General features: G+C 44.9%; 1 protein-coding gene and 1 long non-coding RNA gene across 2 annotated transcripts in view; both read right to left on the bottom strand.

The window, feature by feature from the left end:
* Window positions 1-19883, bottom strand: part of LOC139530867 (kinesin-like protein KIF26A) — a 103424-nt gene extending 83541 nt beyond the window's left edge. The window contains exons 1-2 of the mRNA XM_071327624.1: window positions 19656-19883; window positions 19146-19385 (exon numbers count right to left, since the gene is read on the bottom strand). Of these exons, the coding sequence (XP_071183725.1) occupies window positions 19146-19385; window positions 19656-19715 (300 nt within the window). The 5' untranslated portion in view covers window positions 19716-19883. The remainder of the gene's footprint in view (window positions 1-19145; window positions 19386-19655) is intronic.
* Window positions 19884-23466: 3583 nt separating this feature from the next.
* On the bottom strand, window positions 23467-24598 carry LOC139530866 (uncharacterized). The gene is made up of 2 exons (XR_011666132.1): window positions 24473-24598; window positions 23467-23766 (listed from the first exon to the last, which is right to left on the bottom strand). It is a non-coding gene; the product is annotated as an uncharacterized lncRNA (long non-coding RNA).
* Window positions 24599-25087: the final 489 nt, after the last annotated feature.

Raw genomic sequence — 25087 nt, 5'->3', positions numbered from 1 at the left:
GGCTCCCGTGTTGGCGCATCCGGACCCTTCATTAGCGTTCATAGTGGAGGTGGATGCGTCCGAGGCTGGTGTTGGAGCCGTGCTATCACAGCGCTCGGGCACGCCACCGAAGCTCCGTCCCTGTGCTTTCTTTTCTAAGAAGTTGGGTCCGGCGGAGCGGAACTATGATGTGGGGGACAGGGAGTTACTAGCTATGGTAAAAGCCCTGAAGGTGTGGAGACACTGGCTTGAGGGGGCTAAGTACCCTTTTCTCATCTGGACTGACCATCGCAATCTGGAGTATATCCGAGAGGCGAGGAGATTAAATCCGCGTCAGGCGAGGTGGGCCATGTTCTTTACTCGGTTTAGATTTACGATCTCTTACCGACCAGGTTCCCTCAACACAAAGGCCGACGCGCTGTCTCGTCTCTATGACACGGATGACCGGCCCATCGATCCGACTCCCATCCTTCCCGCCTCTTGTCTGGTGGCTCCGGTGGTATGGGAGGTGGATGCGGACATCGAGCGGGCGTTGAGGGTAGAACCTGCGCCGTCCCAGTGTCCAACTGGCCGTAGGTACGTACCGCTTGGTGTTCGTGATCGATTGATTCGGTGGGCTCACTCAATACCTGCTTCGGGTCATCCGGGGGTGGAGAGGACAGTGCGTGGTCTTAGAGGGAAATACTGGTGGCCCACCTTGGCTAAGGACGTGAGACTCTATGTCTCCTCCTGCTCGGTATGCGCTCAGAGTAAGGCTCCTAGGCACCTACCGAGGGGGAAGTTACAACCCCTTCCGGTTCCACAACGGCCATGGTCTCATCTATCGGTAGATTTTTTGACGGATCTTCCTCCATCTCAGGGGAACACTACCATTTTGGTCGTTGTGGATCGGTTCTCTAAGTCCTGTCGTCTCCTCCCATTGCCTGGTCTCCCTACGGCCCTACAGACTGCGGAGGCTCTATTTACCCACGTCTTCCGGCATTATGGGGTGCCGGAGGATATCGTATCTGATCGAGGTCCCCAGTTCACGTCCCGGGTATGGAGGGCGTTTATGGAGCGTCTGGGGGTCTCGGTCAGCCTCACCTCTGGGTATCACCCCGAAAGTAATGGGCAGGTGGAGAGAGTGAACCAGGAGGTGGGTAGGTTTCTGAGGTCGTATTGCCAGGACCGGCCAGGAGAATGGGCGAGGTACGTCCCGTGGGCGGAGTTGGCCCAGAACTCACTCCGCCACTCATCTACGAACATGTCGCCTTTCGAGTGTGTACTGGGGTACCAGCCGGTCCTGGCTCCGTGGCACCAGAGCCAGACTGAAGCTCCTGCGGTGGAGGAATGGGTACAGCGCTCTAGAGAGACCTGGCGAGCGGTCCAGGACTCTCTCAAGCAGGCCAGTGAACGGCAGAAGAGGAGCGCTGACCGCCACCGCAGTGAGGCCCCTGTGTTTGCACCAGGGGACAGGGTCTGGCTCTCGGCCCGAAACCTGCCCCTCCGCCTGCCCTGCCGGAAGCTGGGGCCGCAGTGTGTGGGGCCATTTAAAGTCCTGAGGAGGATAAACGAGGTGTGTTATAGGTTACAACTTCCCTCTTACTATCGTATTAACCCCTCGTTTCATGTGTCTCTCCTCAGGCCGGTGGTAGCTGGTCCCCTGCAGGAAGGTGAGGTACCGGAGGTCCCTCCTCCCCCTCTCGACATCGAGGGGTCCCCGGCGTATAGGATAAGAGCCATTCTGGACTCAAGACGCCGGGTGAGGGGCCTGCAGTACCTCGTGGACTGGGAGGGGTACGGTCCGGAGGAGAGATGCTGGGTACCGGTGGGGGACATCTTGGATCCGTCCCTTTTGAGGGACTTTCACCGCCTCCATCCGGAGCGCCCTGCTCCTCGCCCTCCGGGTCGTCCTCGAGGCCGGAGTCGGCGCGCTGCGGGAGCCGCGCGTCGGGAGGGGGGTACTGTTACGAGTCCCGCCGAGGATGGTGCCTCTTCCCGTTCGGGCGGCGCTCGGCGGTCGTCGTCTCCGGTCTACTAGCTGCCACCGATCCCCTTTTCTGTTTTCCGTTTAGTTGGTCTAATTTGTTTCACCTGTTGTGTGTTTAGATTAGGGGTTATTTAAACCCAGTTTGCCCGCTCCCTTTTGTGCGGGCTTGTTTTTCTGTTTCGTGTTTGTGGTGTGTATTTGTGGATTTTTGTGAGCCAATTGACTTTGGACATTTCTCTTTACGCGCCCAGTGTTTAGTGTGGCGTCACCGGTTTGTTAGGTGATTACTGTAAGGAAATAAATTCCACTCGTTGAAGAAATTCCTGCTCTCTGCACCTGACTCTTATTTCCACCACTGGAATTGTTACAGAAGGCTTTCCACTGGTATATTGCTCAGTCATTTTACAAGTAATTTAATAGACATATTCACACAAGGGGCCAGATTCAGAAAATGCTAAATATCCTTGAAGCCTATTTGACTCAACTTAATCAGAGTTGCCATAGAGATAACGACACAATCAAACACCTCATCAGAGCTGAATTGATTTCTAATAGAGCAGCATTGACCTCTGACCTGCTGTTATGGAACAGAGAAGTACAGAGAGACGGGGTCCTGAGCCTGGTGAGGCATTTCGGGATTCCGAAAACCGTTCTAACCTCCCTCAGCCTGTCTAGTCTATTGTGAGTAATGAATAGTTTCACATCAGCAGTGTTTGTCTCTTGTCTATTAGAAGCAGTCAGTCTGCAGTCAGTGTAAGTGTTGCCTGGTCCTGTGAGGAGCTGTGAGGAGCTGCAAGCCCAGAAAAGGCCATCACCCTCCCAGAATCCTTGTCACACTGCAAGGGAAAAGTGCTGAGGCAGCAGCCAGACACCCAAGCAGATAGAGCCTGTTGGTATTCCCATCACACGCACGCACGCACGCACGCACGCACGCACGCACGCACGCACACACACACACACACACACACACACACACACACACACACACAGTGGTGTAAAGTACTTGAGGAAAAATACTTTAAAGTACTACTTAAGTAGTTTTATGGGGTATCTGTACTTTACTTTACTATTTATATTTTTGACAACTTTTACTTTGACTTCACTTCGTTCCGAAAGAAAATGGTGTACTTTTAACTCCATATATTTTCCCTGACACCCAAAAGTATTTGTTGCATTTTGAATGCTTAGCAGGACAGGAAAATGGTTCAATTCACACACTCAAGAGAACATCCCTGGTCAACACAACTGCCTCTTATCTGGCGGACTCACTAAACACAAATGCTTCATTTGTAAATGATGTGTTGGAGTGTGCCCCTAGCTACCCGTAAATAAAAAACACAACACAATTGTGCCATCTGGTTTGCATACTGTAATATAAGGAATTTTTAATTATTTATACTTGTACTTTTACTTTGATACTTAAGTACGTTTTAGCAATTACATTTCCTTATAATACTTAAGTATGTTTAAAACCAAATACTTTTAGACTTTTACTCAAGTATTATTTTACTGGGTGACTTTCACTTTTACTTGAGTCATTTTCTATTAAGGTATCTTTACTTTTACTCAAGTATGACAATTGGGTACTCTTTCCACCACTACACACATACACTCTCGGTTCTGGTACCCCCTGTATATAGCCTCATGTGTTACTTTGTAAGGTCTACACCTGTTGTATTCGGCGCATGTGAAAAATACAATTTGATTTGATTTGACATATACACACATTCGGACACACACATAGGTCCAGCAGGCAGAGTCATATGGAACTGGCCTATCACCTTCCCTAAGTCTGCATTTACAGTCACAGAGTAACCAAGGACATAGCAACTGTATAGGGGCATTGCCAAGAAATGTGTCACTATGCTACAATATCATGGACACCATTGACTATGGTGTCCATGATGGTGATAGGATTTATAGTCCATGATAGGATTTTTCCCAAATAGTAAACAAACATGCTCCATTCCGCAGGTTCAGGGTTAAAGGGCGGGATAATCCATGGTTTTCTTCTGAGCTGTCTTGTATTATTCACGACCGTAATCTAGCCTGGGCTAAAACAAGGAAATCATGTTCTGATGCTGATTGGCTTATTTTTAGGCAGTTACGAAACAAGTGTTATTTTCTTCTCAGGAAGGCCAAGTCTGAATATTTTATGTCTGTTACCACTGATAACCTGAATGACCCTAGAAAGTTTTGGAAGGCTATTAAGTCTATGCCTGGTAACAGTAATGTTAATGAATGTCACGTTCTGACCTTAGTTCTTTTGTATTTTCTTTGTTTTAGTATGGTCAGGGCGTGAGTTGGGTGGGTTATCTATGTTTGTTTTTCTATGTGTTGTTTTTCGTTTGGCCTGATATGGTTCTCAATCAGAGGCAGGTGTTTGTCGTTGTCTCTGATTGGGAACCATATTTAGGGAGCCTGTTTTTCTATTGTGTTTTGTGGGTGGTTATTTTCCGTGTCAGTGTTTGTTCCACACGGAACTGTTTCGGTTTGTTTTTCACGTGTCGTTTTTGTTTATGTGTTCGTTCGTTCGTTAATAAAGAGCATGAACACATACCCCGCTGCGCATTGGTCCGACATTTCTTACTCCTTGTCAGAGGAGGACGAAGAAAGCCGTTACAATGAATTACCGTAATGTGTTTTGAAGGACTCTGTTGCTGTATATGACAAAACTGAAATGCTGAATTGTTTCAATGAGCACTTTGTATCATCTGGTAGGCTGTTTGATTCAGTGTCTTCTGTCTCTGTACAACCCTGTGTGGATGAACCAGTGAGAGCTGGTCAAACTTTTAGCTTTTTGCCATTCTCAGTGCAGATGGTACATAAAGCCATGAAATCCTTAAATCAGAGAAAGCCTGCAGGTCCTGATCTTGTGGATCCGTGCCTTTTAAATCTGGCAGCGGATTTCATAGCTGAACCACTTACATATCTGTTCAATCTAACCCTGGAATGTAATGAAATTCCGAAAATCTGGAAATCAGCATTTGTCCTACCACTTTTAAAAGGGGGAGATCCAACTCTTTTAAATAGTTATAAGCCAATCTCAAAGCTGTCACCCCTGGTGAAAATACTTGAAACCTTGTGAGTGAACAGGTAAAAGAGTTTTTATTTACTAACTCTATTTTATCAATGTACCAATCGGGCTTCAGGAAGAAGCATAGCACAATTACAGCAGCCATGAAGGTTTTAAATGATATCACTGAAGCCCTTGACAAAAAAACAGCACTGTGTCTCACATTTTATTGATCTCTCTAAGGCTTTTGATACAGTTGATCATGCTATACTAAGGCAGAGATTGTCGAGTGTAGTCTTTCGGAGCATGCAGTTGCATGGTTTGCTAACTATCTGTCTGATAGAACTCAGTGCACTCAATTTGATGGACTCATGTCTGTTAAATTGTCTGTCTGTAATGGTGTGCCCCAAGGCTCTGTACTTGGTCCTCTCTTATTCACTATTTATATAAATAATTTAGACAAAAATTTCCAAAATGCGCAACTTCATTTTTGTGCTGATGATGCTGTTATTTACTGTTGTGCCTCGTCTCTTACAAAAGCTTTCCAGAACTTGCTAAATGCTTTTTATACTGTTCAACATACCTTGTGTGTCACGTTCTGACCATAGTTCTTGTCTGTTTTGCTTGTTTTAGTGTTGGTCAGGACGTGAGCTGGGTGGGCATTCTATGTTGTGTCTTGTTTGTCCGTTTCTATGTTCGGCCTAATATGGTTCTCAATCAGAGGCAGATGTTTTGTGTTGTCTCAACACATCTGGTCTCCAGTGCGTCTCCTCGGGCCGGTGTACATGGCACCAGCCTTACGTATGGTGTCCCCGGTTCGCCAACACAGCCCAGTGCGGGTTATTCCACCTCCCCGCACTGGTCGGGCTACGGGGAGCATTAAACCAGGTAAGGTTGGGCAGGCTCGGTGCTTAAGAGCTCCTGTACGCCTTCACGGTCCGGTCTATCCGGCGCCACCTCCCCGCCCCAGCCCAGTACCACCAGTGCCTACACCACGCACCAGGCTTCCAGTGCGTCTCCAGAGCCCTGTTCCTCCTCCACGCACTCTCCCTGTGGTGCGTGTCTCCAGCCCGGTACCTCCAGTTCCGGCACCACGCACCAAGCCTCCTGTGCGTCTCCAGAGCCCTGTACGCACTGTTCCTTCTCCCCGCACTTGCCCTGATGTGGTTGCCCTCCCCGGTACCACCAGTGCCGGTACCACGCACCAGGCCTATAGTGCGCCTCGAGAGTCCAGTGTGCCCTGTTCCTGCTCCCCGCACTAGCCTTGAGGTGCGTGTCTCCAGTCCGGTACCACCAGTTCCGGCACCACGCACCAGGCCTACTGTGCGCCTCAGCAGGTCAGAGTCGGCCGTCTGTCCAACGCCGCCTGCACTGCCTGCCTGCCCAGCGCCGTCTGAGCTGCCTGCCTGTCCAGCGCCATCTGAGCTGCCTGCCTGCCCAGCGCCGTTGGAGCTGCCTGCCTGCCCAGCGCCATCTGAGCTGCCTGCCTGCCCAGCGCCATCTGAGCTGCCTGCCTGCCCAGCGCCATCTGAGCCGCCCGTCTGTCCCGAGCCGTCAGAGCCGCCCATCTGTCACGAGCCGTTAGAGCCGCCCGTCTGTCAGGAGCCGCTAGAGCCGTCCGTCAGTCAGGAGCCGCCAGAGCCGCCCGCCAGTCAGGAGCCGCCAGAGCCACCCGCCAGTCAGGAGCTGCCAGAGCCGCCCGCCAGTCAGGAGCTGCCAGAGCCGCCCGCCAGTCAGGAGCTGCCAGAGCCGCCCGCCAGTCAGGAGCTGCCAGAGCCGCCCGCCAGTCATGAGCTGCCCTCCAGTCATGAGCTGCCCTCCAGTCATGAGCTGCCCTTCAGCCCGGAGCTGCCCTTCAGCCCGGAGCTGCCCCTCAGCCCGGAGCTGCCCCTGAGTCCGGAGCTGCCCCTCAGTCCGGAGCTGCCATTAGTCCGGAGCTGCCCTTCAGTCCAGAGCTGCCTCTCTGTCCGGAGCTGCCCTTCAGTCCGGAGCTGCCCCTCTGTCCTGAGCTACCTCTCTGTCCTGAGCTACCTCTCTGTCCTGAGCTACCTCTCTGTCCTGAGCTACCTCTCTGTCCTGAGCTACCTCTCTGTCCTGAGCTGTCTCCTCAATCTAGTGGGGACCTTGGTGAAGATTCCTAGGCCAAGGTCGGGGGCGAGGGTCGCCACTCAAAGGACGCTAAGGAGGGGGACAAAGACAATGGTGGAATGGTGGCCTCGTCCTGCGCCGGAGCCGCCACCGCGGACAGATGCCCACCCAGACCCTCCCCTTGAGTTTTAGGGGGTGCGTTCGGAGTCCGCACCTCAGGAGGGGGGTACTGTCACGTTCTGACCATAGTTCTTGTCTGTTTTGCTTGTTTTAGTGTTGGTCAGGACGTGAGCTGGGTGGGCATTCTATGTTGTGTGTCTTGTTTGTCCGTTTCTATGTTTGGCCTAATATGGTTCTCAATCAGAGGCAGATGTTTTGTGTTGTCTCTGATTGGGAATCATATATAGGTGGCTTGTTTTGTGTTGGGGATTTGTGGGTGGTTGTTTCCTGTCTCTGTGTTTTCTCTGCACCAGATAGGGCTGTATCGGTTTGCCACATTTGTTATTTTGTATTCGTTGTAAGTGTTCACTGTTTATTGTTTTAATTAAACATGTTGAGCACAAGCTACGCTGCGTCTTGGTCCGATCCCTGTTACACCTCCTCTTCAGACGAAGAGGAGGAAGGCTGCCGTTACATTGTGTCAATTGAAGCTTATCGTCAATACTGACAAAACTAAACTAATGGTGTTTTCTAAAGCAAGAAATAGACCTCTGAACTTTTCACCTATTATTGAGACTGTAACCTCATATAAATATCTTGTAATTTTAATTGATGATGGCCTCTCTTTTAAATTGCATTCAACAACTTACAAAAAAAATTGAAGCTGAAATTGGGATATTTTATATATGAATGCTTCCGCTCAGTGTTTGAGATCAATTGACACCCTTTACCATGGCACTTTGAGATTTATTTTAAACTGCAAAACCCTTACGCACCACTGCACTTTGTATACCAGGGTTGGCTGGCCTTCTCTAGTCACTCGTAGGCTCAGTCACTGGTATACATTTATTTACAATAGCCATTTTGGGTTTACTACCTTTTTATTTAGACATTTTTATTGTTCAGAAATGTGGTGGGTACTCTCTTCGTTCGCTGGAGTTTATCCTGCTAACTGTTCCAAATATCCGAACTGAATTTGGTAAAAGGTCTTTTATGTACTCTGCGCCATCGTCTTGGAACGCCTTACAAAATACTTTTAAACTGGAAGAACTTGTCCCGATTGGTATTTTTAAATCACTGATGAATGATCTTGAGACTGATTCCCTGACCTGTCAATGTTTTTAATTTGCTGTTTTTGATTTTGTTATACTCTTGTGAATTCTATGGTTTTTACTAGATTACTTGTAGTTTTTCATGTTGTTTGTCTGTACTTTTTGTAATGACTTGGTGCTGCCTATCTTGGCTAGTACGCTCTTGAAAAAGAGATTTTAAATCTCAATGAGCCCTTCCTGGTTAAATAAAGGTTTAATAATAATAAAGATACAAGCATAGACTGATAGCAGTTGGTTTTCTATGTTCAACCAGCCAAATGGCCTAGAGACTGTATTTCAATGAGAAGTATTGACAACTAAACAATTAGGATAGTCCTTGTTGCTCTTGTAGTGAGATTTAAGAATATTCTCAGCACAAATTCATCCAATGTCTCTCTCTCTCTCTCTCTCTCTCTCTCTCTCTTTCTCTCTTTTTATTTCTTGTACACACACATCCACACTCATCTCTGCTCAAAGAGCGGGACGCTCAACCATGAAATGAGCAGTAACGTGAACTTTGACTGGCATTTTCACACAGAGTAGAGATTTACGGAGCACCGTATATCAGGGTAAACTCCCTGATATAAAAAAAAAACATAGAATAAACATAGAATATGCCAGCGTATACCAAAGAGGCAGTTGGAGACAAACTAGCACTGCTGCTCAACCCCCATCACACAAACACACACACACAGGCACACACACATACACACACAGACACACACAGTCACGTGCACTCACAATTGGTAAACATTGTCAAACAGGGCTGTCAGTATTGGCAGGTGAGCCAGAGACAAAGCAGCTTTCCATAAACAGATGTCCAGTTGAGACTGAAGGGGGAAACAAACACGACAATGTCAAGTCTAGATTACCCACAATGCCCATAGTGATCCAATCTGTTTGTTCTGAGGAGGGAGGCTCACCTGCCACGCCCCGAGAGGCTGGACTTAGAGTTTGCCGAATGCAGATCCATCTTGGCAAGGATACACAGCGCTGGCGTTCTCTTTCTGTACATTGCTATAAGGCTGGTGATTTGTCTTCTGCCAATTTATTGCGCTTTATGGAGCCAGGGGAAGAATAGCTCAAACTCAGCCCACTTCTCTGATAATCACACTGGAAATTTATCTGAACAATTATGTTTTCTCCGATACTCTGAATCAATTCCAGAGATGTGCTCCTGACAGCCAGGCTATGGTACATCTCAGTTCATTATGATGCATCAGGGCAGCCTGACAGCACACGACAATCTATGTCCACACACAAACACAAACACACTGGCTGTCAGGAGCACACACACACACTTCTTCCTCGTAAGCTAGTCATGCTGATTTGTGACTCGTTTCAGGAGACTAGGCATATGTCGAGCGTCACTACTTCACAGAAGAGGCGTTTAAACATTTTTTTTTAATCAAAAAAATTCTGGAACATATGAACTTTTATGTGCCTCAATAACAAACGTGCATGCCATCTGTAATTATGAATAAAAATGTTAAATTACGAGCCAAGTTGGCTTAGCCACAGAAAAAGACAGGGACATTCCCGCTAGCCATGATAGGCTGAGATAATGAATGGGCTGGACATGCCGAGAGATGAGTTCGGATTGGTTTGCCATGTAGTATGCTTCTGTTTATAACATAAACTGCTCAGTATGTGAGGTAATCCTTTCTAACACAGCTTTTTATAAAGATATCAGGAAGAACTGTGATAATGTTGCTAATGCTCTCCACTTTCTGGAGGACAAAGTTTTGAAATCAGTGGAATTCCCGGTGGAAGCAAAGTATGATCGCCAAGGAGATGGAGGAAATTCAGGCGTTTGTTTATGCGGAGGGCGTCGAAAAGAGAATACACAAAGGCTGTTATATAGATCACCTGTCTCTGGATTACATCTTCAAACTAAGGGCAACCATGGCATCTGTGAAAGAGAGGGAAAAGCATTCATTCATGTATACGGGTAAGAGAGTCTAGCTAGCTACATTTTCAGATATGATACATTTCTAATTCTGTCAGAAAGTAATTTTCATTGTAAGTTAAGGCGTACTGTTGGCTAGCTAGCTAACGTTAGCTGGTTGGCTGGCTCGCTAGCTAAAGTTACGTGTAGGATCTGTGTAGTAATATTATTCGTATCTCAGAGCCATTTGCATTGCTATTCATAGCCTAATGTTAGCTAGCTAGCTAATACTGAACCTAGTTGGTTAGTTTTAGCTAGCTGTAGATTCATGCAAGGTAGTAATGTTATGAGTTCATTGTTTAGCTAGCTAGCTACATGTCTAAACAAAATACTCCACTATGCAACTAACCATTTCACTGTACCGTTTACACATTATGTATCCTGTGCATGTGACAAATAAACTTCGATTTTATTTGATAGATTGTGTGTTTACCAAAGACGGTAATGTGAAGAACAGCATGACCTGAACCAAAGTAAAATTAGGATATAAAGTTAGGTCAACGAGACAGTGTCCAAGTTCTAAAATTCCCCTGTAGAATGCTTTGCTTTTAATTTGTCACACTCACAACAGTATGCCGTTTTCTGTAATTAGCTTGCCATTAACTTGTAAATAATTATCTTGTTGTGAGTTTATTTTCCTGTAATAATGAATACAAATAGCTTAAAGTTAAGACGTTGCCAGCTATATGATATGGTTATTATTTGAACTGGCTAGCCAGCTAACTAAACAAGCTAGAAACAAACTAAAACATTGTTAAGAAAGTTGCTTTAAGTTGCCTGGTTTGCTTGATTGCCGTATACTAAATACATTTTTAAAAGGATGGGTTTATTGGTGTTAAAATACACCAGTTATGCTATTTTGGACCACCAGGCTGCTGATGTCATGCAGCCTGTCGTATTTGTGTCACTGGGGACATGTCTCCCCCACATTCTGAAATGCCCCCCCCCCTCCCCCCCCAGGTTTATCATTGGAATGTGATACCAAATGAGGCAATGGTGTGCTTTAGGACCATGTGGACGCCTCCGAGCGGTCGGGTAGGCTGTTTGGAGTGTTATCCGACTGTATTTTAAAAAATATAGAATTTACGAAAATATGTCCCCCCAGTTGCACCCCTGACTAAAACATTCAATGGTAATTTTTTCAAATGTGGGGTTACAAATGTATCAACTTTCAAAGCAGAATTACTTTCCCATTGTTCCTCAACTGTAGTGTATGATACACTATTTTCTAGCTCTGAGTCGCTACTTTTATCCAATGTAAAAAAAACAAACATTTCAAATTCTTCTACATAAGACCGAATAGAGGCGGTCGGTCATATTTATGCATCTCAGTCACACCTCTTTGTTCAGTCTGTTGTTGACTCATTGATATTTCTTCTCACGTCTCACATTGTTTTCATGCTCTGGGACAGACCACTGGACTGCCATCATATAACATATTGCCCAATAAAGCAGGACTGCACATCAATTGTTTTACTTTGGTCTGGGGTATTTCCCCAAACAATCTTTAACCCAACAGGAGCCATCTCATTGAATTACATACAGAGTTGGGCATACTATTACGTAGGATGTTGACCATTCAATCAAACTGACCTTGAGCAACACAAAAGTGAGATGTTTCTTCCAATACTGATCCTTCCTTTTATTGCGGGATTCCTCAAATCAATGAGTTCTGTAAAATCATCTCTCAACCCTCTAGATAATTATAGAGGAGTAATGGGACTACTTCATATACTGAACATTCACTCTTCTCAAAGAGACAACAACAGGGGGAATGTTTGTCATTGCTGGGCTCCTTCATGTTACAGTTTTTTTTAAACTCTTAGTTCAAAACTCCAAACCGGTCACACTTGTAACGCAGTCAGCTTTTCATTGAAAACCTGTTATGGTGCATTCATTTGGATTGTAAACATCTCACCACACAACTATTGATTCAAAATACACGTTTATTGTTAAATGTAATAAGAACATTGGTTTAATCCCCAAAACACAACATAATGATCTCGTTTCAATTTAGTCATTTTAACTACCAGTTAATCCAATAGCAAAACAAGCAAGATACGGCCCTTTAGAAGTGCTGAAAGGAATATGCTACAGTACTGTAAATTACAGTAGATTACACGGTTTTCACATAAGGCAATACACTTACAATACTCATCAAAATTGACAGAAATGCTATATGGTGACAAACCATTTAAAATCTATAGGTTTACCAAACGCCAAGTAATTAACCATTAAGCGCAGTTGGATTAAGTGATGGTAAAATGTATTTAAATAAATTAAAAGAGAATCATATGAAAAGTATTGTGAGCATTGCATTGTGAAAGGCAATTACCTTATATGAAAAGTATTTATAGATAAAACACTGATTAGGTTGGTGAAAAAGTTACTGTGTGATTTTGTGTGTTGTACTTAAGCCTATTGAAAATGTGCCTAAAGTTTAGAAAAAAACATAATTTTTGATGATCTGTTTTCAGTTTTGTACTAAGAATTGTACAATATTACCATATACTTTCAAAAGCTTGAGCGCTCTGAATCGATTGAAGGTCATCATGTTGAATGATTATGGGAGAGCACAGGTGGAGCTTGCTTGTTTCACTGTAGGTATGACAACAATTCTAAGCTTTCACTAACATTAAAGACTAGAACTATGAAGCTAAACCCCCAGCACTAAGCTGCTCTCCCCTTCACCAGGTAAATGGGAGCACATCTGGACTGCCCCTTTTGCATCCAGTGCCAGCCAGCAGCAGTAGAGCCAGATGGTCTGAGCGGAGCACGTCTGTGTTTGTGGCCTGTCTAATCTTGTCCAGAGTCCGTCTGCTGTAGACTATCTCAGCACAGTGAGGAGTGCTGCCAAAAGGGGAAGAATGGCAGCTATTCCAGTACCTAAACAGATTCCTCTACCCTGCCCTGATGACCAGTGATGAGCATCAGCCTCCATGCTGTATGTATAAGCCTAGGTATGCCACACAGGCCAACCAACCAAAGTCCCCCTCGAAGGCTGTTTCCTGTGGCCCCGCCCTGAAGTGGACGGCCGTTTCCTCTTGTTGTTGCCAGACTGGAATAGAATCGGGAGGGGCACGGGGTGTAGGTGGGGGGGGGGGGGGGGCAACACATTATTGCTTTCTCTCAGCCACACGCTGTCCTGTTTCCAGACACTTGTCTCTTAGACACCACAAATGTGGTCATATGTGCAGACAATCATCCAGCAGAAGAAACAATCAAATGGCACAGTACAGGAATTATGTATTAATGAGGTGAACAGGTAATGAAAATAGCAAATCAAAGGAGAACAAAAGAGTCACTGAGTGCAGAAGCAGAGTGTGATGAGATTGTCCTCTGCTCCAACTCCGTACTGTTGACTGAGCCACGCAGATACCGCAGGGCTTGGCTGTGATTGATGCCTGTGTTATCTCTGCTGGTTGACATCAGATTATTGCTCTGCAGTTTAATACTGCGCACATGCCATAAAGCATAGCAGCACAGCCTAGCTGGCCTCACCAGAAGGACATGGAGGAGGAGGCAGCCCACCTCACAGTGCACTCCTCTCCCCAGGCAAGGCTCTCTCTCAGCAGGTTCTGCAGGGTGGGACCTCACCCCTTCACCTCTACCCCCATCCCCGCCCAACCAGTTACAACCATCCATAGCTCATACTAGTGAACAAAATAATGTATGATCCTACTTTTTTTCTTCAATGTGGTCATACTCTGTATCTACCTTAGGTTTTATGACTTCCCACAATCCTTCCCCTGTCCTCATCAGTCTTGTCCACAACCCCCCTGCGGTAGACCTGGCAGCTTACACCTGTTCCAGCCAGCCCGGCTACCTGAAACACTATCCCACCCTATCCCACAGCAGAGGCTGGGAGAACTGACAGACGGGTCAGAGGTCAATCAACAAAGGTAGAGGTAACCCCCCAGGCAAGCCTGAGAAACAGCAGCCAGCCAGGTGGACAGGCTCACTCAGTCTGACTCCATCTCTCTTTCACTCTCTCTCTCGCTCTCTTTCACTCTCTCTCTCGCTCTCTTTTACTCTCTCTCTCGCTCTCTCTCTCTCTCCCTCACATGTACCCACACATACATAAACACATTAATTTATGCAAAGTCCAGTAGAAATATGTTCCCTAAAATTTTGACACTAATGATACCTCTTCAGAAACTTAAATCTCTTGATTTGGATGCCTGGTGATCCCTGGCACTTACCCTGTCAACTCAACTCTGAATAGGCAGATGAGAAATGAACATGGTGATTGTGTAAGCTCTGAAACGTCACCCAGGGCTACAAAGGTGGTGATGCATACATACTGAAATGGTCCAGATGGGTTGTTGTCCATGGCAACCAAAAACTTTATTGAAATATCCTCTACAGAACACTTACATAAGCCCATAGTGGGATTTAGGAAAGTGTACCTAGCCTGGACAGACAGGCACACGCACACACACACACACACACACACACACACACAATAAATACACAAACACAGACAAGTAAACAGATGGATAAACAAAAACAAAGACATCTCTAAATACATAGTCAACTAACTAGGAGTACCTGTTCATTGTCCACTCTAACACATCAATAGAATTATTCATTATCAGCTTGTGAGCAAATAGCAGGCCTGTTCAGTCAGACTGCAAACACCAATAAAACCCTTCATTCACCACGCCACAATGCCAGCTCTCCACTGACCTCTACCTCCAACTGCTCGGATTAATCCAAGTCTGCAAGCCCATAAACCCCTGCAAGGCTTTCTCTGTTAGTCATTCTGTGTATCATGAAGTCCACTTAATTGAAGTTGATGAAGTCCACACTGTATTCATATTCCTAGGTGTTAGTATATAAGTAGCTATGTGGGGGTGTTGGCTACGGTGCTTGTTTCACTGACCTGTACCCCTTGGTGTAGTACTAACACAAGATCTACTTATCTCTTCCAGCCATCAGAACAACTCTGCATAAACTCACACTGGCCCTGGAACTGGCCCTGGCTGTACTATGAACAAAGACATACACACAAAGACTAATTCATAGACATACACAATGTAAGTGACTGGAATCTAAAAAAACATTCCAACCTATGAATATATTGGTTAACTTACAAGGCTCTTACATCAAATGCAATGAGAATACAAACTCACCTGAAGGAAACCCTGAAGGAAAGTTTGTAAGGGAAATGTTTTCTTTGTACAGTGCATTTCATGAACTATAAACTTTGCTTCACAAGGAGCTTCAAGGATACATGCTTTGAAAGCAGAGTGACGATATACCAGCTTGTATACAGTACCTAACAAACAATAGCCAGGCTGCTTTTCGTTCCGTGAGCCCTTTATTTTCTTTCATGGTTTGGGTGATAGTCAGAGATAGGGAGGGAGGATACTTATTTCAACCACCATATCAAGTAACTGTCAGCCTGTCTAGAATAGGACCAGTGGCTTTAGAAGCTGCTGCCTGGCCATGGCTGAGGAATTAAAGCCCCTGTGGGTCACAATACCGCCAGGCTGTAGGGCCTGTAGAAACCCAACAGACCATTGTTGTCACTGACAGCCCCCTTACCTTTTCATGAGACAGCTGACAGTGCAGACAACAAAAAAACTTCCTCCTCCCAATCCATCACACGGCATGGCCAAAATATTGACTAACTCTTTCAGGGCAGAAACCATCAGAAGGGGTGGATGAAGGGGGTATCGTTCATTAAATGCAGGTGGATCTGAGCCAGGTGTACAGGTCTGGTCTTTCTATAGGCATGTTGAATGTTGACAGATCCTCTGATTACGGTTGAGGGGTAATTAGTGCTTTGAACTTGAGGTTAGCCTTCAAGTGATCATCTTTCCCCCTATTATACCTCACCTTGCCTTCATGTCCAGCTACCTGAAATACAATGTGTAATTTCTGCTGCAGCCATCCAGACTGTCTGACATGTACTATTAAAATTGTTTGTTAGTTTTTAGTTATATAAATCAAATACTGTACATTAACCGGGTGAATGCCTTTGATTAAGGGAGAAAATCAAGTCTGCAGAACCTGTGTCTCCATTTAATCTGCCTCTTCGGTATCTGTCCTTTAAGCAAAACCCATTCTACCAGGGCTTCTTTCAATGCGCTGCTGTCTAACAATGTCTGGTTAATGTGTGTCCAAGTCACTGTATTTTACTTTAGAGCATTAAGTGAGGTGAAGTGGTATGGGTGATGTCAGACAAAGCACATGCCAGCTATAAATATGAAAACAAAAGATGTGGGGGACACAGGAACTGCTCCTCTGTGAACGAGACAGGCACTTAATGACAGAGAGCGTGGAAAAAGACTAATTGCTGCTACTGGCTGTGCAGGCTGCAACAGACCATAAAGAAAATCATGTGTCACATTCATTGTTCTAATGCTGACCCTGCGTTTCCCTCAACAACACCTCACAGCAATGCAGCAACCGTCTCCCTCCCAGCCCAGCTGTAGTGTATGCTGGCTGCTGCTACTCTGAGCTCCTTCAGGTTGACACTGAGCCAGTGGCCCAGAGCATAGAGACACTAGGAAGAACAGGAGTTCTTCAAGTTCCTAACAACATTAGACTGACCTGAGAGGGTTCTTTGAAGGACAAACAGGATAACACGAAAGCCACCTCTGAGACAGTTCACTGTCTGTGCATTTCCCAGTAAACCCAGGCTTCAGCATAGTACACTCATTCAACCCAAATTGTCTTCCTTGAATGTATCTGCTGGCTGCTACTGATACTGTCCTCAAACAATAAGTCTACTGGAACTGGAGGAGGGGTTGTTTGGGGAGGCAGGCTGACTTCCTCATCACAAAAAAATGGGACGGCAGGAGGATAGAGGAGGGAAACCCTCACATAAACAGCTCCCTCTCTCATTTTCCCAGGGTAAACTCAGATGGCCCCCATCCACCATGACAGGTACAGCAGAACTCTGTAGCTCTGGTGCCAGGAGCTCAAACATCCCACAACAGTCATCTTTCCACCACACATCACATGGCCCTCTTCCACCAAAGAAAATCTGTGAAAGCCATCCATCTACGACCACATCCAGCTAGACCTTCCAGGTGGGCAGCACAGGCCCAATGGGACAATGGAGCCCTTTCTCCTGCAGCTGGAGAAATCGATACTATGAGGGGAGCACTATAAGAGAACCCTGCCTTGGCTGTTTACCACCTTAGAATTAGGGCCCAATTTAGCCATCAACATGTGCATAATGGGAGAAGGAAGGGGCAGCCCCCATCCCACCCTTCAACCGCTCCACACCTGGAGAGGACCACACAGGTAACCGAGAGGGGATGGTTCAGTTCCCATGGAGAAGGACTGGCAGGTGGGATAGTGTACATCTGTTGGGGGGGGGGGGGGGGGGCTTACCCGGATCTGATATGATTTAGGCCACCCCCACAGAGGAACTCGACCACACATACAGATGAACACTTGAGTGATGAAGTTCAATTCCTCCCAAAGGTTTTCCCCAATCGTTTATCTCATCTCCCTTTTCCCATAAGAAACGAGGTGCTGAGGGGGTTCAGAGAAGGCTGGAGGGCTTGTAATCCAAGCTAAGCATGAGACAGTCCCTCCAACACGACAACAAGGAGAACAAACCCTGGGGCAAACTCACGCAGCAGTGACATCAACAAAAAGGGCCTAAATTTAACAGCGGTGGGAATTGTGGGGCGAGCCATACAGGAACACTTTCAATGCATTGCGAGAATGTCAACTGGGATTTGACTTCCTCCTCAGACTCCGCCACTAGCAGCTTGCTTATTCCCCTCCTCCCCCCTACTCTCCCCGAGAGCAAAATAAAGACATAAGCATTGTTTAGCAAGACAATAGGCCACTTCCAGAGACCTTTCAGTCTCAGACGCTGAGTTTTCACATCCATAAACAGCGTGTGGCTGTGAGCAGCGAAATAAAATACTTCACAGGAAGACTGGGACATTATAATCAGTGTCATTACCCTACAGCTTCTCATGACTCCAGTATTCACAGAGGAGAAGGACTTGATATGTATTACCTCTGCACCCAGCCAGAGGACAACCGCAGCTCTATAATAAGGTGTGTTTGTATGGGGAGTTAAAGCCACAGCTACTACATGCTGGGAATACAGAGCTCACAAGGAGTTTCACAGCCATGTCTCACCCTGCCTTTGTGTACCCATCGTAATAGAGTCTAGACTATGGCATAAGCACGTGGGCAGTGGGCTCAAACCTATTATCAACTAGCCTGTACCCCCGCACACTGACTCGGTACCGGTGCCCCCTGTATATAGCCTCGTTATTGTTATTGTGTTACTTTTTATTATTACTTTTTATTTTAGTCTACTTGGTAAATATTTTCTTCTTGAACTGCACTGTTGGTTAAGGGCTTGTAAGTAAGCATTTCACGGTAAAGTCTACACTTGTTGTATTCGGCGCATGTGGCAAATAAAGTTTGATTTGATTTAAGGTCCCCGTCAGTGATGAGGGCCACAGAGCAAAGCTGGGGAACGGGTCATGACCCTGACTTAGTCAGAATCACACTGTATGCCTTCACTGCTAGCTACACTGGGAGGAGGATGGCAAAAATAATTATTCTTAGCATGCCATCTGTGTGCCCCTATATGACCTGCTGTATGAAACCAATGCAGCCTGTCCCTGTTACGCCAGCAGAGCATGAGGTTAACAAACACATATTCATCTCCCATTACTACCTGCCTCATAATAAATGAAAGAGCCACCTCACTGGACTCATTTCAAGTGAGTGGGGGAAGGAGGTTATTACCATGCCATTGCAATATTATCCAAAAATCAACCAACAACATTATCAACTATGTAACCTTGGTGTAACGTTTATGAAAATTAGTATTTTGCATTATTGGTACTTAAAAGGCAATCAGCACTTGAGACTCATATTAAAGTAAAAAATTGCTTCACAAACCTTTAGTGAACTTGGGTCTGTCAAGGCCAGCGCTTGCCTCTTCAGCTCTGTCACATTCATTTGACATTGTTGGCAAAAGCTTCCTTTTCCATCCCTTCTCTCCGACTCTGAGACGGTCACGGACCCTGCGCCCTCCGGGGGTGGCCGGCTGCTGCACCGCGCGTCCTTTGCCAAGTGAAGTAGTTTCCTGGGACTCAGATCAACAGGGAACGGCGACTCTCCGCTAGGACAACCTTCCACCTTTGCCATTAGAGAAAAGCAACTCGGTTAAAATAAATTCACAGGTAGGACAATACGCTGGCGCGACGCACAAGCGCAGGTGTGGAAGTCTACTTGTCTGGAGTTGTTGGTTGACTGACAACCTGCATGAATGTCATAGGTAGACATGAGCACTACCAATTTGAAGAGGCAGTCTAAATGGGTTCCAAGACAAAAGGGTGTTCTGCGACAGCGACAGGTTCTATTGAAAATCGGAACTGGTCATTTTTACTTTATGCATAAAACACTTACAGTAAACATGCGGTTGTCAGGGTCCAGTCCATGAGTTGCATTTCCCCAAAATGAGTTCATTCTACCGGGTCTGGGTATCCCTAGTAGACGTGGTTCTCACATACACTCAATTATAAAAAATAATTTGTACATTGAAGAGTAGTCGTAGTTGTAAATTGAAGTGTCACTTCTAAATCTGTCAGCGAATAAACATATTATAGGCTAACCATGGTTGTGTCCTGCACTTCATCCGTGCTATGACGGGACAATCCGAGAGAAGTTTTGGCACACACTCTAAAATGGGTGGGGAAAACTTTTGCGAAACTTTTTGGCGCATGATTGGACACTGCAATAGTAAATCACTTAAAATCACAACCGTAGGTGCATGGATCAGACAGGGTAATTCAACGTGTGAGTTGTATTAGGTTTATAGGTTATTAGGCTAGCTATTTATAAAGCTGAAATTGCCCATTGTATTGGCTGGTATTATCAATGCATTACACTAGTCAGATGACTGAGTTATTCATATAGCTTAATTTCGTAATATTATTTGAAATATAGTGATTTTGATTTTAGATTATTGTAATCAATGGTTTTATCCATTCCTGTTCACTCACGCGAGCATACACAGTTGCAGACATTGCTTCACGGACAAGATAATGGGTACAGTACAGAGCCTACTTAGCTTTAAAGCCTATGCGTCCCGTTCTTGCTACTTTGACGCCATCCTCTGGTAAATAGAAAGATTGCAGGAGGGTTTTCGCAAAATAAGGGGTACAGGTTAAATATTTAATTAACACACTTTAAATATTTTATGTTGATGGTGTAAGCGACGGCGGCCTCGTACTTCGTTTTGAGAATCCTTTCAACCCTCACATGACCCAATTGCAGCCTTTTGTCTGTCTGTCTGTCTGTCTGTCTGTCTGTCTGTGTCGTCGACTAGGTTGAGGGGCTTTACGCTTGGCAGCGCAACTGGTTGCAAATTATAGGCGTCCTTATGGGGTTAACAGAATGAGGCCAATTTAATACTCCCAAACGTTTATTTTGTAATTACACATGCAGCATAACATAAGCTATTCACCACAAAAGGCAGATACAACATTCTCTGAATAATTTATCATAGATATGAAAATTATGTTTTTATCTGAAGCTACGGCCATGGTTATCAAACCACAGACACAATAGACAAATGAGCCGGAGTCACAATTCAAAAAATAGGTAGCCTAATATTATTGATAGTTACACAGTCTTTAGGAGATCAGGAATCAGGATAGGCTATTCCATTTCTTCCCCACTTCAGTTTTGTGTGACTCTCATTGCATTTAGAAATGAATCATTCTATCATATCATCAAATTAAATGTTGGACAGTGATAGGGAAATCAAGTCTGTCATTGTGGTCTTTACTGACCCTTGCGTGCGCTTTTACTGATTACGAGTGTTCATTTTTGGTTATAACTGCTCAGCGCCTTTAACAGCGAATGAGCACAGAGATTACAGAAGCCTTATTGTCTATTAAAGCATTGAACGTTCGGGACTACAAAGCCCCATCCACCCTGCTACTCTCTACTTGGTTCAAACTTTTAAAAAATTATTTTAAAGAAGAGAAATCCAAGTCAGTGATCACGCTCCGAAGTTGGCAACATAGATAAGGCGCAGCTGACAGTCAAGGGAGCTGTTCATGGTCCTGAAATGTACTGGAAATTCAGGTCTGGGGCTTTACTGATCACTTTGTGTATCAACTTACTTATTTATTAACGTTATATTTTTCAAGTTAGTTGGGCGAGTGGATTAGGCTACATTTTATGTTTGAGCAGCCTATGTTTCAGCTATTTAGTGTAGTGTGCACTCACTGACCTTTGCTTTTCTCCTTAGAAGATGACTGGTAAATCCAAATATGATATCGGAGTCCACGAAGAATGTACCCAGATCTATGAGACTGGGGTTGGGCTTGTCAGCTCCAGAGGAGCCCGAGGGGTTTGGTAAAGCCATGAGGGAAATGTGCGTAATATTCCACGCCGTGGGTTACCGAATTGACATCTATATTTGTATATTAGTTTCCATTTCAGGAGACATTTTCATAGACCCCAAACCATTGCATGGTTTCAATCCAAAAGGTATTCCGGACATCCAAAAATGACTCGGAGAGAGCTTACTGTCTCTCCATGACCGCTCCACTCAATGCCCAACAATTGCGGCGTGTGCGCAAAAATATATCTCCCGTGCATGGCCAGCAGTCCAGCAAGACAATATACCGATACAATCCATCCGTAATCCAAACGTTTATATCCACAGGTAGAGTATTTGTTTTTTAACTCCTCACGCCGGATCTTTCAGCTCGCAGGTCTCGGAACACAATCACATGCGCCTAAGGAGGATCACCTTTTGCAGTCGTCGTCGTCGTCGTCGTCGTCGCCCCCCCCCCCCCCCCCCCCTCTCTCTCCTACTCTCTCGCTCGCTCGCTCACTCACTCACCCAGTTGTGTAATTCATCCTTGCTGCGCTTCCTGACGACTTGCTGGAGGCTCCAACATGTTTTTATCAAAGCAAACACGCACTAGAGAACAGCGGAATCCAACAGCTTCCCAATGACCCTGTTTGAAATCTTTGGTGGAACTTGTTCCATGACCCATTTAACTTAGTTGGATCGTCTTGTTTTTTGGGAAAATTAAACTATTTTGTTGAGAAAACCCTGCATTTGTCAGTGCACTGTACGCAGTCAGCTCTTGCGCTTACGTCTGTGTGTGGCTTAGTGGAGTTTGGGCTATTAATTACGAGGCTAATAAGATGGCTTAGCTGCCTTCCAGTTCCAGATAAAATTGGGACTTTTAAATACATATTAATTAATGTCATATTTTCAAAGCATTTTCAAATACAGAGCTGTTTGAGTTGTAATTTTAATAAAGTAGATCATATCTATTTTGTGTGCTTTGAAAGCTGAACAGGGATGTTCTTTTAATAAAAATATTATCTGCTGTACACAGACCAAGGACTTCGTTTATCAGCAGCCAGTCATAACCGCCATAATGAACTCATTGGTACCTGGCACCCTTTGAATATGTCATCTCTTTAAAGCATTTATATAGTTTGGTGGGTGTGAATGTTTTCAAGTCTGATTTTAGATTATATTTAATTTCGTCATTATGCGAGAGCAGAATACAATTCGATACACAATGCTGTGTGCTCATGGGTTTAATCAAAATGTAGGAATTGGGTAGGCTATATTATTCAACCTTTATTTATTCAGATTTGGGCAATTTAAATAAAAACATCTTTAGAAGCAAGATTAACCTGAGGGATATCAAGGTGGCTTAAATGATGGTTGGCTTATTAGTGTTGTGGGGATACCCATAATAACCTCTATATGTGACCCTTTCTAAGGCCCAGTTATGCACCTTGTCCACCCACAATTAACAGACGCTCACTCAAACACACACTATTACGCACGGACACAACCACAGCTCATACTTTTTTTTAATGGATTCACTGGATTTTCAGGAGACCGATAATTGGCCTATTCTCCGTAGTAAGGATGATTTACCATGTCCGACCGCCACCCAGTTCCCAACTGGAGGAGGTTCGGGTCACCCCGACCGCTGATGAAATTCCGGATCGCATCCCGTGGGACTACTACGCCTACATCTGCTGCCTTTGCGCATGTAGGGAAATCGCTATGGGCATCTCATTATACTGCTCAATATCTTACCCAACTTGCAAATATTCACAGTGCACAGGGCTTCATGAGAACCGTTTAGCAAATATTCGTAATGTTGTTGGCACAATACTGAGATCAGAGGAAATAAAGCGGCGTCTGGGATGGAGACTGAAGAGAATAATCTGTGGATGGCTCTTTAATAAATGATTCATACGTCAATACAACAAAGCAAATGTTATTCCCTTAGAACTATCATCATCATCATTATTCCTAGCGGTGTAAGATTTTATTCTCTTATATTTGTCCATCAATAAATGAAAAACAGTTATTGAAAACAAAACAACAACAAAAAAATATTTATCCACCGGAAAAAAATTGTAAAACTGTCTGGAATCCAATTGGCCCTTTCCTTCAGCACCTCGGACAGCGACCATGCCCAATGCGCTGTTTGGACTTCAGGAACAGTCGGACACCACGAGGCTATATTGACATTATAACACAAGGTGGCACACGAGAGAGAGATAGAGCGAGAGAGAGAAGGAGACAGTGAGAGCAGGGGTGGGGGAGAGAGATATAGAGAGCGAGAAATGCTCACAAATCAAACAAGGTTAGGGTGAACATTAGTGTAAACATGTAGGTCAATCTTGTAAAAATAAAACAATGAATGTAACCAACTGCTTTCAGATTTCAAAACTTGTCTGACATCTTATATTAGACTATGCTAAAGACATGACGTGAAATTAGTCTGATCCACCCAATTGAGTTAAGAATCTCATCACTTTAATATAGCATATCAGCCTAAACTACTCAATGATTCAAGATCCTCAAAGCAGTGCAGGCTACTCCATGTATTGCCTTGGAAGTATTTGTCCGCCTGATCAAGTGGTCCTAAACATTTCACAATTTTGGCAAAGAACTGTTGAACTGTTAAGAACCACTCCACCAGAGAGACCAAACTACGAGTCATCACTTCTTCAGGTGACCACGCACAGTCCAAAACTGGCATAAAGAGCAGTGTCTGCAACCATCACTGTATGCCTACGTCACACCAGCAGAAACAGTAGCCTACTTCATATTTTACAGCAGTTTGAAAATACTTTTCTTGTCACCTGAACTGACAAAGTTAATTCATAGGCCTACTATAGTAAGCTAAATACTAGGCATACGTTTTCAAAGGTTATCTCACCGTGAGTTGCGGTTTCATCTGAGCAGTCCATGCCTATGCTGTGTCTGTGTGGCTTTGGTGAGCCGCGGCTCTTTATATATAGTGTTTTGGGGTAGGTTCATACAAGCCTTTCATTCAGCGAGGAATGAAGGCCAGGCAGGTCCGACCGGCTGAGCTGGGTTCCACCAGCAACTTGTGTTGCCTGACAGACAGCCGCCTTCATGACGAAGCCAAGTGTAGTCACTAATACTCTCTGCACATTGCTGAAAGGTTTTTATCTAAAGTATCAAATCTGTACCAAACAATGAATAATGGTCCTTGCTAAATATTGATCAGATTTATACCACACAAGTGTAGCCTACAGTAGGCTACATAGGCTAATGACTTAAAAATACAGTTATAGATTGAGAAATATTGCACGGATTCCATTTAACATTGTTCTATAGCCAAACACTAGGCAGCATACTTTTGGGTGTCCTGGGTTGCTTAACTTTGAGGTACTATGGAACAGTGGAGTAGTCTTGAATTATGATTCTTTATCCATTCATAGAATATATTATTGTCACACACGCAGACACATACAGTATTCTCCCCCATGCTGTTCCACCAGGGGGAATGGTTTTATAGTCTACTTGG

Source organism: Salvelinus alpinus, chromosome 9 (assembly GCF_045679555.1).
Source record: "Salvelinus alpinus chromosome 9, SLU_Salpinus.1, whole genome shotgun sequence".
NCBI classification, from domain to species: domain Eukaryota; kingdom Metazoa; phylum Chordata; class Actinopteri; order Salmoniformes; family Salmonidae; genus Salvelinus; species Salvelinus alpinus.
Note: the sequence above shows the minus strand (reverse complement) of the source record. Positions and strands in the feature narration are given on the sequence as shown.